The sequence below is a fragment of the Pantherophis guttatus genome, chromosome 8 (assembly GCF_059756535.1).
Source record: "Pantherophis guttatus breed Tessera chromosome 8, ASM5975653v1, whole genome shotgun sequence".
NCBI classification, from domain to species: Eukaryota; Metazoa; Chordata; class Lepidosauria; order Squamata; family Colubridae; genus Pantherophis; species Pantherophis guttatus.
The window spans coordinates 54,528,975-54,545,444 of record NC_142070.1 but is presented as its reverse complement, the minus strand read 5'-3'; the positions used below and the strand labels follow the sequence as shown (position 1 = coordinate 54,545,444).

The following is a 16,470-nucleotide window of genomic DNA, read 5'->3' as shown; positions in this document are numbered from 1 at the left end:
GCCCTTCTCTTCTCAGGACAGGTGGGGGGGGCAGCCAGCTGACAGGGAGCCACAGCAGGAGGACGAAAGAGCTTCATTTATCTGGGAACCTGAAATGACTCTTGATTTAAATCATATGGTAAAAAGCACCCAAAGAAGAAAGAACAACATCAGCAAAAATACAACAACCCTCGCCTGTTTTTGGAAATGGTTCAAGAGGGAACCCGCACGTGCACACATACACACACACGCACACACACGAGAGAGAGAAAGGGGGAAAAAGAAGGAGAAAGAGAAAGATGAGGGGGAGAGAGAGACGAGAGACAGAGAGGGCTGCCTGCCATTTCCTGCTGCAGTCGGGCAGTGAGAGAGAGATTCTCCCAGCAGCAGAGTCTGCTCCCCTCGAGGCAACCTCATGGCACTGTGCTGTAACAGCCTTAGAGTCACTCGTTTTCCAATGCAATGTTTATTTTTGTATCTTTCCAGAGACAGAAAGAACATGGCCGAATTTCCTTACAATTATTCCCTGGGGGTGGGGAAATGGGGGAGAGAGAGGGAAGGAGGGAGAGAGAGAATAAGAATCTATTCCCCCTAAAATCCTTGATTTGTTTTATCTAATCTACTGAGCTGCAGAACAAGAAGATGCACAAGGAAGACAAAAAACCTGACGGATTTATAAAATTTGTAACACAACAATCCATGTCTTGCTATTTATTCTTCATTTGGCATTTTACATTAGAATAGTTTCTCCCAAACTTCATGATGCTCTCTGTAAAGGATAAAATACAGCTCCTATGATTTTTAATGACTATGACTGGAGATGATAGTTACTACATGAGGAATGAGTGACTTTGAGATGAGAGAGAGAGAAAGAGAGATGAGGGAGGGAGGGAGGAAGAGGGAGGGAGAGAAGGATGAGGAAGGGAGGGGGAGGGAGAAAGAAAGGAGCGGGAGAGGTAGAGGGTGAAAGAGAGATTTCTGTGGGAAACTGGTCCAAATGGCTCTTTGAGTTTTTAAGGTTGCAGACTCCTGGTGTGTGCAGTAGAAGGGGCAAAGGGGCTTGTGGCATTATACTTCCTACAGGGCTGGCTGAGCAATTCCAGGTGACAGACTGCCTTGAAGCAGCATCTCTGGGTGCTTTTCGGACAGAGAGGCTGGTTTGCATCAGAAATAAAGATTATTTTCTTAGGAAATGGCTCATTTTAACAACTTTCCTGTCTCTGAACTGGCTAAAATCAGGATACCCTTAGGAAGAATTGTCTTCCTCCCTTTTTGGTAGTTTGGAAGCACATTGGTTTAATATTGTAAGGTCCCAAAATATACTTGAGTCACCAGAATGCCAAAGAGACTCAAGATGAGGCTTGCAAAAAGCAGCAGATTTTATTTATGAGAAAACCAAAATACTGAGTGGGACTATATCCAGAACATATAGATACAATGCATGTGAGGAGATAGCCACACCTTGGGGAAGATTTGGCATCCTTTTTATACCCTCAGAGGAATCAGTTTAGTACCCAATTCTGGCCTCGTAGTTTAGTATTTTATATTCCTTGTTGCCTGTAAAAGTTTTATTTACTTTTCACTCACTTTTGACCTTTATTTTGGTCATTTAAATTTAAATCAATACAAATTGTACCAATCGTTTTCATTCAGGTGTAAAATATGGAAATTGGGTCTTTTAAAAATAATGTTGCAAATACTGTTTGATTTTAGTTACTTTTATAGACTGCATTTTTGTAAACTTTTTCTTGGTTTTGCTCTTGAATTTTCTATTGTTAAACAAAGTTATAATTTATTTTATCCTTCTGAATCTCTTGCAAATTTGCCTTTTTCATATTTGTCCTTTATTTTTTCAAATAAAATATCGTCACCTCACTTAGAAATCAAACTCCTGGCAGAAATGGGTGTATTGGCGGGAAAAATGGGAGGGATTATCATGAAAATAAGCTAATAACAATAACAATAACAATAACAATAACAATAATAATGAGGAGGAGGAGGAGGAGCAGCAGCAACAGCAGCAGCAGCTTGGTTGCTGCACTGAAGGGTACGGGATAACGCCCCAAAAACTTGCTCCTGCTCATTACTGATAAGTTTTGCACTTTTTAAATGTATGCACACATGCATGTATGGTATGTATTTCCATGGAGGCCCAAAGAAAATGCCTTTTCCGCCTTCGAGACCCAACCCGAGTCTTCGTCTCGCGATGTCGTGACGTACCAGCGCGGTTTCGTTTCCTCTTGCGCCTGCGCAATCGCTCCTTCAACTTTCTCTCAGTTACTATGGCCACTGGACTGAGTGGCATGTTTGGGAACCAGGGCCCGGTGCCCCCCCCGCCCCCTCCCCCGCCGCCCCCTCCGGTGGCCTCCGGAGGTCAGGGACTCGCGGGACTCCTTCCGCCGAACCCCACGGGTCCGCGAAACCCCATCGGTACCCTTGTGGATGATCTGGAGGCTTCTTTTGAGGTAGGCTCTGCAGTGCGAGCGGCCTCTCCTACCATAGAGATGACGGAAAGATCGACACTTGAAGTGGGGGAAACGCAGGACTATTGCCATCCTCTTTGGCAATTTCTACAGAGATGAAGTAGCTCGCCCGAGAAGTTCCTTCATCTTGATTTCCGTTTCTGTGTTTAAATGGCCGCCTGCTTGAATAGCGATGCCCGTTAATCCCATATTAACAAAATATATTTTCTGATCAGAATAAGGAAACATTTCATTCTATAATAAGCCAGCGTGGGTTGATAATGGCCGGGATCTCCCTTGGCTTGTGGAATTTTGTGGATTACCTTGGGTCCATCACTTTCAGCCTAGTGTACCTCGCTGGGCGGTGGTTATGGGGATAAAAAGATTCTCCTGGATATTCGCAAGAAAGGGAGAAAATTTGCTAAATTGAATCATACTTATTTTCCAGAAACATATCATTGCAGCCAGAATAAACCATGTTTTAGGGGCAATACTTTTGTTTAAGAGGGATTCCTTTCTCTAAAAATAATGCTTTATAAAATGGCATGTGAAATGTCTATATTTTGTAAGGATTTGAATTTTTGTAAAAAAAAAAATCTTTAAAAATAGCTTGTTAGTTAAAAATTAATGAACTTGTAACTCTTATAAGAAAATAGTTTATTGACATTGCAAATTGTATTGAACAAGACACTGTAAAGAGTTAATTTTGCAGACCTTCTAATTTTATCTCCAGCGTCATCTATTTATTCCATCCAGTCAAATGAGTTCTTTTGTTTGGAACCTACTAAATATTGTATGTCATTTTTAATAGAGCAAAGAATTGGAAATAAATATTGTAGAAGTATATTTTTCAAGAAAGTAAAAAATATACTTTAGTATAGCTTTATGTGTGCCAAAATATAAACTTCTTAATATTAACTGCTTTTGTAATAAATGGTTTTTGTAATTATCTAGGCTTGCTTTGCATCCCTTGTAAGCCAAGATTATGTAAATGGTACAGATCAAGAAGAAATTAGAACTGGTAAGTTTGGATGTCTATCTTCAATTTAATTTAGAATACGTATATGCAGAATGCTCATCTCTTTTTCTCTTTCTCTGTTTTGATCATGCTGGAGTTGAATTACCCATCTATGAAATTGTGCTGATAAATATTAGTGAAGGCTTAACAGCCAATAGTGACCAATTGAACCAGCAGTGTGCAGCAGCAGCCCAAAAAGCTAATACAATCCTTAGTTCTATAAACAGAGGCATAGAATCAAAATCATGTGAAGTATTAGTACCACTTTATAAAGCCTTAGTAAGGCCACACCTGGAATACTGCATCCCGTTTTGGTCACCACATTACAAAAAAGATGTTGAGACTTTGGAAAAAGTGCAAAGAGCAACTAAGATGATTAATGGCCTGCAACCAAAAACAAATGAAGAACAGTTGCAAGAGCTGTGGTGGCACAGTGGTTAGATTGTAGTATTGCAGACTAATTCTGCTGACTGCCAGCAGTTTGGCAGTTCAATTCTCACCGGCTCAAGGTTGACAGCCTTCCATCCTTCTGAGGTCAGTAAAATAAGATTGTTGGGGCAATATGCTGACTGTAAACTACTTATAAGCCTTTGTTAATTAGAGAAAGACCAATTAGAAAACGAGTGTGTGGACAGCAGAAGCTAGGGAAGCTCTAAAGATTGCTTCAAGTCTGCAAAATATTTAAAGAGGCTACATCGAATGGACAACATACTGATGTGAACAAATATGACAACATACTGATGTGAACGAATATGCTTCTACTGTTTCTGCTTATATTCAAAAGTGTATGGACAATGTTCTTAGAAATATTGTCATGACAGCAAATGAGAAACCTTGGATGTCATAGAAGGTTCATGCAATGTTGAAGGTGAGAAACACCGCTTTCAAATCAGGTGATGTGGCAGCACTTAGAATAGCAAGAGCTGATTTGAGACATGCTATAAAAACAGCAAAGTGGGCCTATAGTCAGAAAGTACAGAATTTCTTTCAAGATCCTGTGGACCCGAGACGCATGTGGCAAGGTATTCGGGTCATTACTGACTGTAAGGCAGCTTTCCAGACATATAAGGGTGACACGGATTCTCTAAACAAGCTAAATTTGTTTTTGGGACAGTTTGAGGCCACGGTATTCCAGCAAGGAAGGCTGTTTCCCTCCCAGATGAGCAGGTGCTCAGGTTTGATACAACTGCTGTTTGGAAGGTCCTTACATGTCTTAATGATTACCGTCCAGTTGCACTTGCTTCCATTATAATGAAGTGTTCTGAGAGACTGGTAAAGGACTATATGGTTTCATGCCTTCCCCCTACAATTGACTCATTACATTTTGCCTATCAGAAGAACTGCTCTATAGATGATGCACTTTCCTTTCTTGCTTCATCTTAGCTTAGTGCACCTGGAGGAGAAGAATACTCCTGTGCAAAGGCTGTTTATTGATTTTAGTTTGGTGTTCAACACAATCATTCCTCAGCATTTGATGAACAAACTGGGCCTATTAGGTTTTAATACTCCTGGCAGCTAGCCTGCTGCTTGCTGCCATGGAAAAGGGGGGAAGGTTCAGTAGAGAATTTTTCATTGCAACTTTACAATTAGGATCTGGGCTTTGCTTATCTCTCCAAGGTCATTTCTTCTAACTTTGATATGCAGCAGCCCTCTGGTTGCCTAGCTACAAGGGGGTGGGCTCTACGGTTTGTTTCAAGTTGCTGTTTCGCATACTTTGCCTCAGATCTTACCTGAAACTTGTTGCTTTCAGTTCGTTCCTAGTAAAAGTCCTTTTCTCTGAATATATAGAGCCAAGGGCTTTTCTTTCCTAGGAAATGGACAGAGGCAGCCCTGACATTAGGCAAGATCTGCTTTAATTGTCAACCCGAGATGGCAGTCTACCGTGGGGACCGAGCATCCAATGTCCAACCATGGGAGTAAGTTGGAGGAAACTGGAGTTACAGCCAGCTCCCCACTAGACCATACTCTGCTCGAGACGAGGCGGAATGGCAAGAGGAACTGGAGTTCAATGAGAAGCCCATCAGGCTCAGATCAGCATGGGGTAGAGGGAAGACCCCGCTCCCTGGAAGGAAGCCCAGAGGAAGTCATATTGAAACAGCCCCTGTTCTTGATACAACAAGTTAGGGGGAGTCAAAGAGCCCAAGAAACTCTTGCACATATAACTACCTGAGGTTCCTGGGTCACCCCAGGCAAAGCCATGGATAGAGCTACTACGGTGGGGGTTACACCCACTTTACCTAAATTGGCGCCAGCACAAGTGATGCTACCCCAGGCAGTGGCTGCTGCACAAGCCACTCAGCCTGTGGGGACCGTCCTCAAAGGCAGCGGGCCCCAAAGGTCCCAGCCTTGGGGCTAAAGTATGGGGAAGACCCTGAGCAAATAGGGTTCTTCCTGGTGCAAGCCTGGAACTACATGCAGGAGTATGGAGCCAAACTGGAGATGGGAGAAGCCTGAATAAGACAGGTAACCATTGCTCTGGAGAATGCAGCAGCCGAGTGGATGGTCTCCCTCCACAATAACTATGACCACTTTATGGCAGCCCTTCGCCAATAGTTCAAAGACCCACTGGCAGAGCGCAAGCCTCTGACCCAGATGAAGACAGTCACCTAATGGCAACAGTCAGCTGCATACACCCAGGCGTTCCGAGAATTGGCTTGCCAGTTAGCCACATGGCCCGAAGACATCCTCATTGACTGCTTCAAAGATTGCCTCAACAATGACGTGTACCACACCTGCATCTCATGCGGGGGCCCATGCACTCTACAATGCTGGTATGTGTTAATGGACAAAGTGGAGATCGACTTTGCCCATGACTGATGCTAGTGGATGGGGCAAGTCCTTCCCTCCCACACGTAAAAAATACTTCAGGACCACAAAAGGCGATGCCAAACCTAGACTGAAGTCCACGACATGCTTCAGATATGGGAAGGAGGGTTACTGAGCTGCAGCATGCCGATCCAGCAAGTCCAACCTCAGTGCCACAACAACTCCATGGAAGAAAGCAACAAAGCCAGCTCCAAATATCCGAGAGACAGCACTCAAAGGCATGGAGATCACAGAATTTGCCCCTCCTGGATCTGAGGGGTTGGGAGCTCCGACCAGCTCAGGGGAGGCTGAAAGTGACAACGACACCTGGTAAGTTGACATTTAACCATCCCTGTGGAACTAAGGGGGCCCTCCTCAGGGACCAAGGGGAGGATATTGGCTTTATTGGACTTGGGCTGCACTAGGTGTGTGGTTAGCCCTGAAGTCATTGAAAAGCTGGGACTGAGATTCAAATGGCTCAGGGTGCCTGTAGCGTTTTGCCAGCTAGATGGGACCGTGGCTGGAGGGACCCCAGCTCATTTTATAACTGAACCAGTGAAGATGAGAATGGGAAAGCATAAAGAGACTCAGTTTCATAGTGGCGCCAGGGATGGAGAGGCCCCTCCTACTTGGACTGCCTTGGCTGCAGAAATGGAACTCTTATGCGAATTGGAGGAGAGAGCTTTTAAAGATTTGGCAAAAAGTGGTCAAGAAAGAGGAAAAGATCCCAGAGACTGGGGGTAGAAGAAACAAAAAGCAGACGGTGCTGGGGGCAGTGGCTTGGAAACACCCAATCAGTGAATCCAGAATCCCGAAGGAGTATTGGGATTTATGAGATATGTTTAGTGAGAAAGGCTCCAATGTGCTCCTGCCTCATTGCCCCACAGACTGCAGTATTGAAATCCTTCCTGCGGCTAAGCTCCCAAAGCCTAAACTTTACTTGATGATTCCACATGAGCTAGGACAGCTTCATACCTTCATAGACAAAACATGGATTTATTCAACCAGCAAGGCCACGAGTGGCAGCCCCAGTTTTGTTCCCTGAGAACAAAATGCATTGACTAGAGGACTAAATGCGGTGTGCATAGAAAATATCTATCCCCTGCCTTGATGGACATGCTGGTGTGTTTAGCCAAAAGAAAAATCTTCACTAAATTAGACTTGTGGGAAGCTTACTACCAGGTACGAATCAAGGAGAGCGATAAATGGAAAACTGTGTTTAATTGCCCTCTAGGATGTTTCCAATTTTGGGTGCTCCCTTTGGGTCTATAGGAGGCCCCTGCGGTATTCAAGCAACTGATCAATGAGGTGCCTTACGTAATTGGATACTGGATTTTCTTATTAGGCCCCAGTTTCTGCGAGTTGGAAGAAAAGTTTCCAATTCCGTTTCCTTGAGTACAAGTTCCCCACAGGGCTATGTCTTGAGTCCGCTACTGTTCACCTTGATGACCCATGACTGCTGTGCCAAATCTGCTATGAATCAAATTGTGAAGTATGTGGATGATACTGTTCTGACTTAGCCTTCCTGAGTCAGCAAAACATATGAGTAGTCCCCAAAACCTCTTTTATTGCAACAGCTGTGAATTCTGTTCATTCACAGATGAGTCCCAAATAGTTGTAAAGAGTCCTTTAGGATAAGGCTGATAATCATCCACCTTTATCTCTCTTGACACGCTGCCAAAGACCTAATTGGCAAAGCCACACGGAGTCCAGAATCAAACACAGCTTCAGACTTTAAACTGAACAGAATTAACAACTGTGCTTCTTGCAAAGGCCCACGTACGTGCCTTTGCTCCTCTTTTAAGTCTTATGGGAGGGGCCAATCATCTTCAAGCCCTACTCATGCGTCATCCTTTTTGTTTTAACTGTTCTTGCCTTCTGGAAGCTCTGCACATGCGCGCACTGGGAAAAGGCTCCCCCTGTTCCTCTGCCTTGCTCAGGTCCGACTCTGGAGACAGCACGTACCTTCCAGATGGCCCTTTGTCTGCCTCTGATGCAGAGCCCTCGTCTGAGCCTTCCCCAGACTCCAGCACTGGCCCATATTCCTCCCCAACCTCTTCACTGTCCGACTCTGCTGCCAGCTCTGCAGGCTGCCAGTGAACCACAACAGACACGGCAGTGGTGGGTCTTACCCGGGATGACAATGAAGATGCTTATAGGGAAGAGGTGAAGGCTCTGGTGGACTGGTGCAATAAAAGTAACCTAATTCTAAATGTTAATAAAACAAAGGTCATTGTAGATTTTAGAAAGAGCTAGGATAGTCATACTCCACTGATTGAGAGTTTTTTTAACAAACTGCATCACTATTTGGTTTGGTGGCAGCAGTGCCTCTGATAGAAAGTCCATACAGAGAGTGGTAAGGACAGTCAAGAAGATTATAGGAAGCTCACTTCTTGTTATGGTTAGAGTGCAGTATTGCAGGCTATTTCTGTGGCTGCCTGCAATCTGGCAGATCGAATCTTGCCAGACTCAAGGTTGACTCAGCCTTCCATCCTTCCAAGGTGGGTAAAATGAGGACCCAGATTGTTGGGGGCAATGTGCTGACTCTGTAAACCACTTAGAGAGGGCTGTAAAAAGCACTGTGATGATATATAAGTCTAAGTGCTATTGCTATTTCTAGCAGGTCCATCAGATTCTGTAACAGCTTTGTTCCCTATGCCATCCATCTGGTAAACTCACAAGATTAGTTTTTAACACCATGAACATGTATACATCTGAACGACTATTGTTCCTCTGTGTCATATTTGTGGGTATATACATAATTTTGTATTTATTTATTTTGTCATGTTTATGTAATGTATATCGGGATGGTGACCCTTTGAGAGATGTATGCAACGAAATTTCATTTTAATGTTTGCCACTTAGTGTACTTTCAAAGTTGACAATAAAGTTATTATTCTATTCTCTATTCTACTCTATTCTCTATTCTCTCTTCTCTCTTCTCCGACACCGGCTGGCAGTCATATGCCATGATCACAAATCCTTAATCTCTGTATACCAACACCAAACAGCATCTGTTCAGTTGGAACAACACAATAATCATCGCCCCTGCTACCATCCGCCACTCGAGAATTCATTGAAGCCTGGCACTCCACAAGCAATTCCATCAATAGACACTTTAATCTACAACCAGCCTACGAACCCCTCAGAATGCAAACCAACCGGACAACCAACCAGAGACCGCACCAACCCTCAACGAATCCATGTAAGCCCTCCCCATCAGCAGTTCACCTCCCAATGACCCTTGTTTGATGTAACCTCCCTATCACAAGACCCATCACAAGACTCTGATGACTCACAGCTGACCCATCACAAGACCCTTACTTGACATACCCACATCTGAAACCCTTATAAACAGAAGAACAGTGACATTCACATCTCCTAAACTCTCTTGAAGGTGTTAGCTAGCCTGGTAATGAAATGTTTGGAAACCAACCCATTCGGAGAATGAACCTTACCCTTTTTGACCCTTGAGAGATGGGTAAAATTAGAGGGATTTTTAAATATCTGTTGTTAGATATCTATGGAGATTCTCAGTTATCCTGGTCATGGTTGTCCCAAAGGTGATTTTTCAAGAAGCAACTGGGACTTTCTTGTTTTTCTTTGAAGAAGTTTCGCTTCTCATCCTTTAGGACATCCATGATCTGGATCACTGAGAATCTCCATAGAAATTTAGCTATGCAGTTTGGGATGAACACCCTTAGAATGATGTGGAGTGTGAACAGATTTCCAGAAAAATTGCAGACTACAGGAACCATTTCCACTTCAGTTCGAGATGAAGACAACTCAGACTCATCCCCAACAGCCTGTGCCTGTGCTCAACAGTGAAGGGACACAGGACAGAAAACATCCTGCAGAAAGCACAGTTCCACAACACAATCCTTTCAGCAGTTCCAAGAGGCTTCACAACCATTTGCACTACTCAGGTGATGTAAGGCAAATGACCAGCTGTCTGCAAGGAATATAAATCCTATTCCCCACCATCTATTCAGAGCTGAAGAAGCTTCTTGGATGAGAAGCGAAATGTCTGCAAACAAAAACAACAGTCCTGTTACCTCTTGAAAAGCACGAGGTTCTCGCTTAAAGACTGCAACTGGGACTAGTGGAACAGCAGTTGCAAAGTGTGCTCATGTACTGTTTCATCTAATGACTGCATGACCACATTATTTTGTGACAAATTCTAGTCCTAATTAGAATAATTAAGCAAGGACTACCTGGTTATAATTTCAGGTTTTAAATTGGGGCTTGGGGAGGGAATGCTGTGTAGCCCTGAGCTTTTATGTTTGACTGGGATGGTATAAGGCAGCAGTTCTCAACCTGGGGGTCGTGACCCCTTTGGGGGTCGAACGGCCATTTCACAGGGGTCGCCAAAGCCCTCTCTCGCCCCCCCCTGCCTTCACTCACCCTCACCCTCTGCCTCTGTTGGATCGCTGTTTGCCGTTCGCTTACTCCGCCCACTCCCAATCTATTGCTGCCTCCTGAATCCCAGTTTATGGCTAGAGGGAAACAAACCATTTCAATTCTTGCCGCGGGGCTTCAAAGGGCCGCCCTACAGCTGATCAGTGTTAAAAGAAAACAAATGAGAAGACCGGTGCCTGCAAAAATAGAAAAAAACAACCCCTTTCAGTTTCAGCATAGGTTAATTACCATAAATTGATTTGATCAGCCTCCAGACTCTCAGCTGATTTGCTCTCAGCTGTTTTGCGGAGGGCTCTGTTGCTAGCTGCAAAGAGAGGAGCAGATTTTTTTTTCCCTAGCTATGCTGAAAAAACGAAATTGAAAGTAAAGCAGGGTCTTTGCTGCAACGTGACAAAATGAGGCAGAGAGAGATTTCTTTTTCTTTTTCCTCACCAAAAAAGGTAGGTGCAAAACTGCAAACAATGGGAAATTTAGGGCAAAAGAGGAGGTTCAAGATTTTAAAACACAAAAGAAAAAAAGCTCTATTTAACTAGGGAATTGTAATAATTGAGATACTATTAATTGTATATTGTGTTGAAAGCAGAAATGGTTAAGTTGTGGTTTGGAGGAATATATGGGGGAAATTATTTGGTTTATTATTATTGGTAAATATAATTAATTGATTTGTAAGAAATTGGATTGCATGGAAATAATTGGAACATTCATGTTCATATTGATTGATATACAAAAAAGATAGTTATATAACTAATTGATTTATATTAAAATGTTGAATTTGTATTAAACAACTGTATTACATAATTACGTAATTAACCAATGTGAGGATGAATATAAAAATAGATGACAATGGGAAGGGGTATAATATAGAATAGAAGGGAAAAATTGAATTTGATTAAGATTAGAGATGAGGATGAAGGGTAATATTGGTTTTTTTTAAAAAATAGATGAGGAATAAATATGGCAAAAAGAAAATATAGAAATTGTAAATTTAATTGAAATGACTAAACACTGGTTAAATTTGTGAACCGGCCAAATACTCTGTTCAAAGAAAATACATTGTATGTTTGTATGTGTGTTTCTAATTATTGCTATTTATTCATATATTCTTTTATTCTTTAAAGTTTAACAATTCATTCTTTATCTTAATATCTTTATATTTGTTTGGGGTTGGTTTTCTTCCCTTTCATCTTTTTTATTGTACAGCAATCTTTCTCCTCAAACCTACCACCTCTCTCTCTTCTTTCCTTCTTACTTTCTCTTCCCCCCGCTGCTCTTCTCCTTCTCCTCCTCTCTTCCTCCCTCTCTTACCCTCACTCCTACTCTAATTTCCCTTCCCTTCCTTCATCCCTCTCTATTGCTGTATCCTTTTATGCATATGGACTACTCAGAGGACTGAAAAAGTTATTTTTCACTGGTCCTCACACTTTTGACCAGTCCTCGAACTTACGACTGTCCTCACATTTTAAGTTTTTTGCCCTATCTTATCACCATGGTGAAGAGAAGCAGTTGTGAAATGAGTGACGTGGTTGTTAAGAATGCTGCACAGGCATAAATGTGAGGATGGTCATAAGTGTGAGGACCAGTCAAAAGTGTGAGGATCTGTCAGAAATCACTTTTTTCAGCCCTCTGAGTAGTCCCTATACACATAGCCATGGCCACCCGGTCACATGACCAGCTAGCCATGCCCACCCAGTCACATGACATCCAAGCCACGCCTACAAAATAAGCCACGCCCACAGAACCGATAGTAAAAAATTTTAGAACCCACCCCTGGTTGGGGGTCACCACAACATGAGGAACTGTATTAATGGGTCGCGGCATTAGGAAGGTTGAGAACCACTGGTGTAAGGTCTGCCTTCAGCAAGGGGTTGGACTAGAAGCTCTGTGATTCTGTGTTCTATGTTTGTAACATTGAAACATCCCACTCTCTTAAACTGCCTAAAGTATGTATTTTACCTCTTAAACTCACATAAAATGAACTACAAAATTTCAGTTCTACCCACTCCAGTGATGGTATAGTTCTACTACCCATAACTCGAACAATAGATCCCAAATATACTTTCTGCCCTGCCACTCTCCTCTCCATTTCAACTCCCCTTGCCCATCTCCTCTTCCCCATCTCTGCTGTTTTGCTCCCCTGCCTTCTACCATCCCTACTGACCTTTGCCATCTTCTGCTGCTGATGGGACAGCTGGTGGCCTTTTGTTTTACATCATTTTACACATGTAGATCCAAGTATTTTACACTTCTCTTAACTAGGTTTGTTAAAGTTACATAGTATTTATCTTTACTTTAATTTTTTAATAGTGTTAAACTTGTTGCTCATTTCCTAGGTGTTGATCAATGTATCCAGAAATTTTTAGATGTTGCACGACAAACAGAATGCTTTTTTCTACAGAAAAGGTTACAATTATCTGTCCAGAAACCAGACCAAGTAATTAAGGAGGTAAGGATATGGTTTTCTTTAGACTTGAGCATGATATCTGATTCTATGCTAAATTACAACACAGTAATTGGAATACAGTAATTGGAATATTGCTATGAGGCATAAGTGGGATTAAAACCATTTATTACATAAATTAGGGCTGAATCTCCCCCATCAGAGTATTTTAATGTACTTGGTGAAGAAGTGATTGATCATTGTATTAGGATGATGGTTTGCTATCTCTAATCTCTTAAATTTATTTGCTGCCTATCTTGCCATGTGGCTACTCTAGGTGGCTTACAATAATACAAGGGAAGAAAATGAAAGGAGCGTAAATGGAAGTAGTAAGATAATAGAACAATAAAATAAACAATGAAAACAATACAATGAGAATAATACATCGATATAATTAAAAAGATGGATGGGTGGAGAGCAGTACAGAGCAAAACGGGGGAGGGGGGAGAAATGTGTAGTTGGCCATCAATCCAGCACTCATCCAGCCTCCCACTTGGTCCCCAGGCTAATCAGCAGAGCCAGGTCTTTAGGCTATTGTGGAAAAATAGGAAGTATTTTTATTTTATCTGTTAAATTTATGTTAAACGAGATTTTGAAGAAAACCAGTTGTTTTTGGAATGTTTTCCCCTCTGCCCACCCACCTTGTGTTCTTTTTTCTACTAAAATTCAGCCATTAGTGCTCTGACTAGTATTGTTTGTATCATCTACACAGCAATGGAATTATTTTGCTGTATAATAATATAAATTTTAATTTGGGTAAATGTCCACTGAATTCATGATGATCTAGGTAAAATCGTAAAAGTTCATAGGCACATCCATAAACTTGAAGCTTAAACTTTATTATGGCCAAAGATTAGCCTGGTGATACCCATAACCATAATTCATCATGTTCTTGATGAAAAATGAAGAAAAAAAATCACTTTATTTTTGTGCAACACATAAGAACTAGTGTGAGACTATTGTAATTAAAAATGAGATAGAAATTCATCACGAGGAGTTAATTGTTTAAGGAAAGGAAGCAGCTATTAGTGTAATTCAGATAATTTATTGGAACACATTATACTTATTTTTCTAAGGTTTTGTAGTTATTTTTGTTCAAATGCAAATGTTTTTCCAAGGAGAGATTCTTAGTTTCTTTCATGTATGCTTCTTTTTCATGTAGGATGTTTCAGAACTGAGAAATGAATTGCAGCGGAAAGAAACACTAATTCAGAAACACTTGGGAAAACTTCGTCATTGGCAACAAGTTTTAGACGATATTAATATCCAGCAGAAGAAACCTACTGAGATGCCTCAGGGACCTCTAGCTTATCTAGAACAAGCTTCAGCCAATATTCCTGCACCTCTCAAGCAAACGTGAAAAGAAGCATCATTGAAATGCTGGAATAATTTTTGCTAGACCTTCATAAATAACATTGTACATTTTGTATTGAAAATATGTTGTTTTTGAAAAACTAGACAGCAAGGAGCCTAACATAAATGAGGCTACTGCTGTCATTGTATGGATCAGAAAGTGTGATTCTTTTATTCTATCTCCTGCAAACAACACTGTCTCCCTGGCTATGGAGATATTCTAAGGAACAAGAACAGTCTATCCCATGAGCTTCCAACATAATTTTACTTCTGTAAATCAAGTGATTGCCGTTAACATTATCTTTTGTAATCATGGTGCTTTTAATATCCTTGGGACAGTTGCTTCTGGTTCTGTGCTTAAACATTCTTGTGACACTATAAAAAAATGCCTATGAGAAATATGTCACAATCTGAATTGTTTTAATACAAACCAAAATTACTTTCTGAATCTACTTTTTGAGTTGGGCAGCTGTATGCTTTTAAGTAAATTAAAAAATGCACATGGACAAATTAATGTTTATCTTTATTTTAATGATGTTACAAATGAATATCTGGTGAAAGTAGTTTTTATTTTTGTGTGATAAATTAACTTTATATATACAAACATAGGTGTTACTTTTTTACAGACCACTTACGAGAATTCTATTTTCCTAAGAAGGTTCTATTACATATTGCATAGTGATAATAAAAGTTGGCATTTTAAAAATTGTTCTTAGTTTTCTTCCTCTTAAAATTACTTTAATACTCTAATAGTTGGCACTTACTGGTAATTATGTCACAATTCAACATAGAAATCGTCACTAAATCTGAGCTGAACTGTGGTAATGATGTCAAGGCCATTGCAAGTGCAGAGAATGCAAATATACTATTATTTTGTTTAAACAGATGTTATAAGAACATTTCAGATAATGTAGATATGTACTAAGATTTTTTCTGAAATCTCTAAAAAGTAAACCTGAATTCAAGTGGAATTGGAGTGGAATGCTCCAGCCATTTTGATACTGGTGTGCTATCATTTTGAGATTACACATACATATATATTTGATGCATGAATCCCAATTGGTATATTCTTTCACTGAAATTTTTCCACTAGTAATACTGGGAAAACTTTTTTTCTTCTTTGCTGACTCTCACACATCCTGAAAATGTGTTTTGGCAGTTGGGGCAGGCAAGGAGAATGTCCAATAGGTAAAATGGCAAAATACATGACTTTGCCCAGGATGAATTTAAATGCTCAGTTCTAATTTAAATACATAACATTCAAATATATTGAACACAGCACTTAAAACCTTTGTTTATTTTTAGAAATAAAAAAATCTGGGTACATCACAGGTGTGTGCAGATTCATGGTTGACTAGAACCATTTTCTCCACTTATGTGCCTATGTTTTAGACCAAGGTTAAGAGCTCAGCTGTGACTGAGCATAAAAACATTCCACTTCTAAATACAATATGCATTTAAAGTATATATTATAGCAAACTACATAGCAAGTTAACTATCTTTGAGTTGTCAAAGTCTTATTTACTAATAACTGGGAAAATTAACTTTCAATGTTTCAAAGTGTATATGTTGCTATTAGTATTTCAAAGTGTCAAACGGTTTAAGATTGGGAAACATTTAAGCACAACCTCTTCATGTCTTATCTGTCTGGCTTTATTTTTCTATTTTGTTGGTTTTTTATAAGTAAATGCCCAGAACCAGCATTTCTTATATGTATGTAAATAAATGAAATATGTTTACTTCTGTAGTGAGATCTTCCTTGTAGATTTTACTTGCATCGGATTACATATAATGGGGCCTTTACAGTGACAAATTCCTAGCTCTAAAATATTCTTCTAAGGTTATTAGTTTAAGATTGATGTCTTTTTAGTAAGTTATATTTATGTTTCCTAGACCGCTAAAACAGCCAGTTTTGTTCTGCATAAGTATCTTTGTAAGTTGCATGGCTTAAATACACTAGTCTTGATGTTATTGCTGATATAGTGTTAAAATGTAAG

General features: G+C 40.6%; 1 protein-coding gene across 1 annotated transcript; it reads left to right on the top strand.

Annotated features, from left to right (window-relative positions):
* Positions 1-2,208: 2,208 nt before the first annotated feature.
* Positions 2,209-16,212, top strand: MED28 (mediator complex subunit 28). The gene is made up of 4 exons (XM_034442751.3): positions 2,209-2,444; positions 3,396-3,462; positions 13,014-13,126; positions 14,283-16,212. The coding sequence occupies exons 1-4, from the start codon at positions 2,262-2,264 to the stop codon at positions 14,478-14,480; spliced, it is 561 nt and encodes a 186-aa protein (XP_034298642.3). The 5' UTR covers positions 2,209-2,261; the 3' UTR covers positions 14,481-16,212.
* Positions 16,213-16,470: the final 258 nt, after the last annotated feature.

What these genes read in the sequence shown, in the direction of transcription:
- MED28 (XM_034442751.3), top strand. Translation starts at nt 2,262, where the DNA reads ATGGCCACTGGACTGAGTGGCATGTTTGGGAACCAGGGCCCGGTGCCC. An exon ending in TCAAGAAGAAATTAGAACTG is followed by an intron (nt 3,463 to 13,013) that starts GTAAGTTTGGAT and finishes CTCATTTCCTAG; the next exon opens with GTGTTGATCAATGTATCCAG. An exon ending in CAGACCAAGTAATTAAGGAG is followed by an intron (nt 13,127 to 14,282) that starts GTAAGGATATGG and finishes TTTTTCATGTAG; the next exon opens with GATGTTTCAGAACTGAGAAA.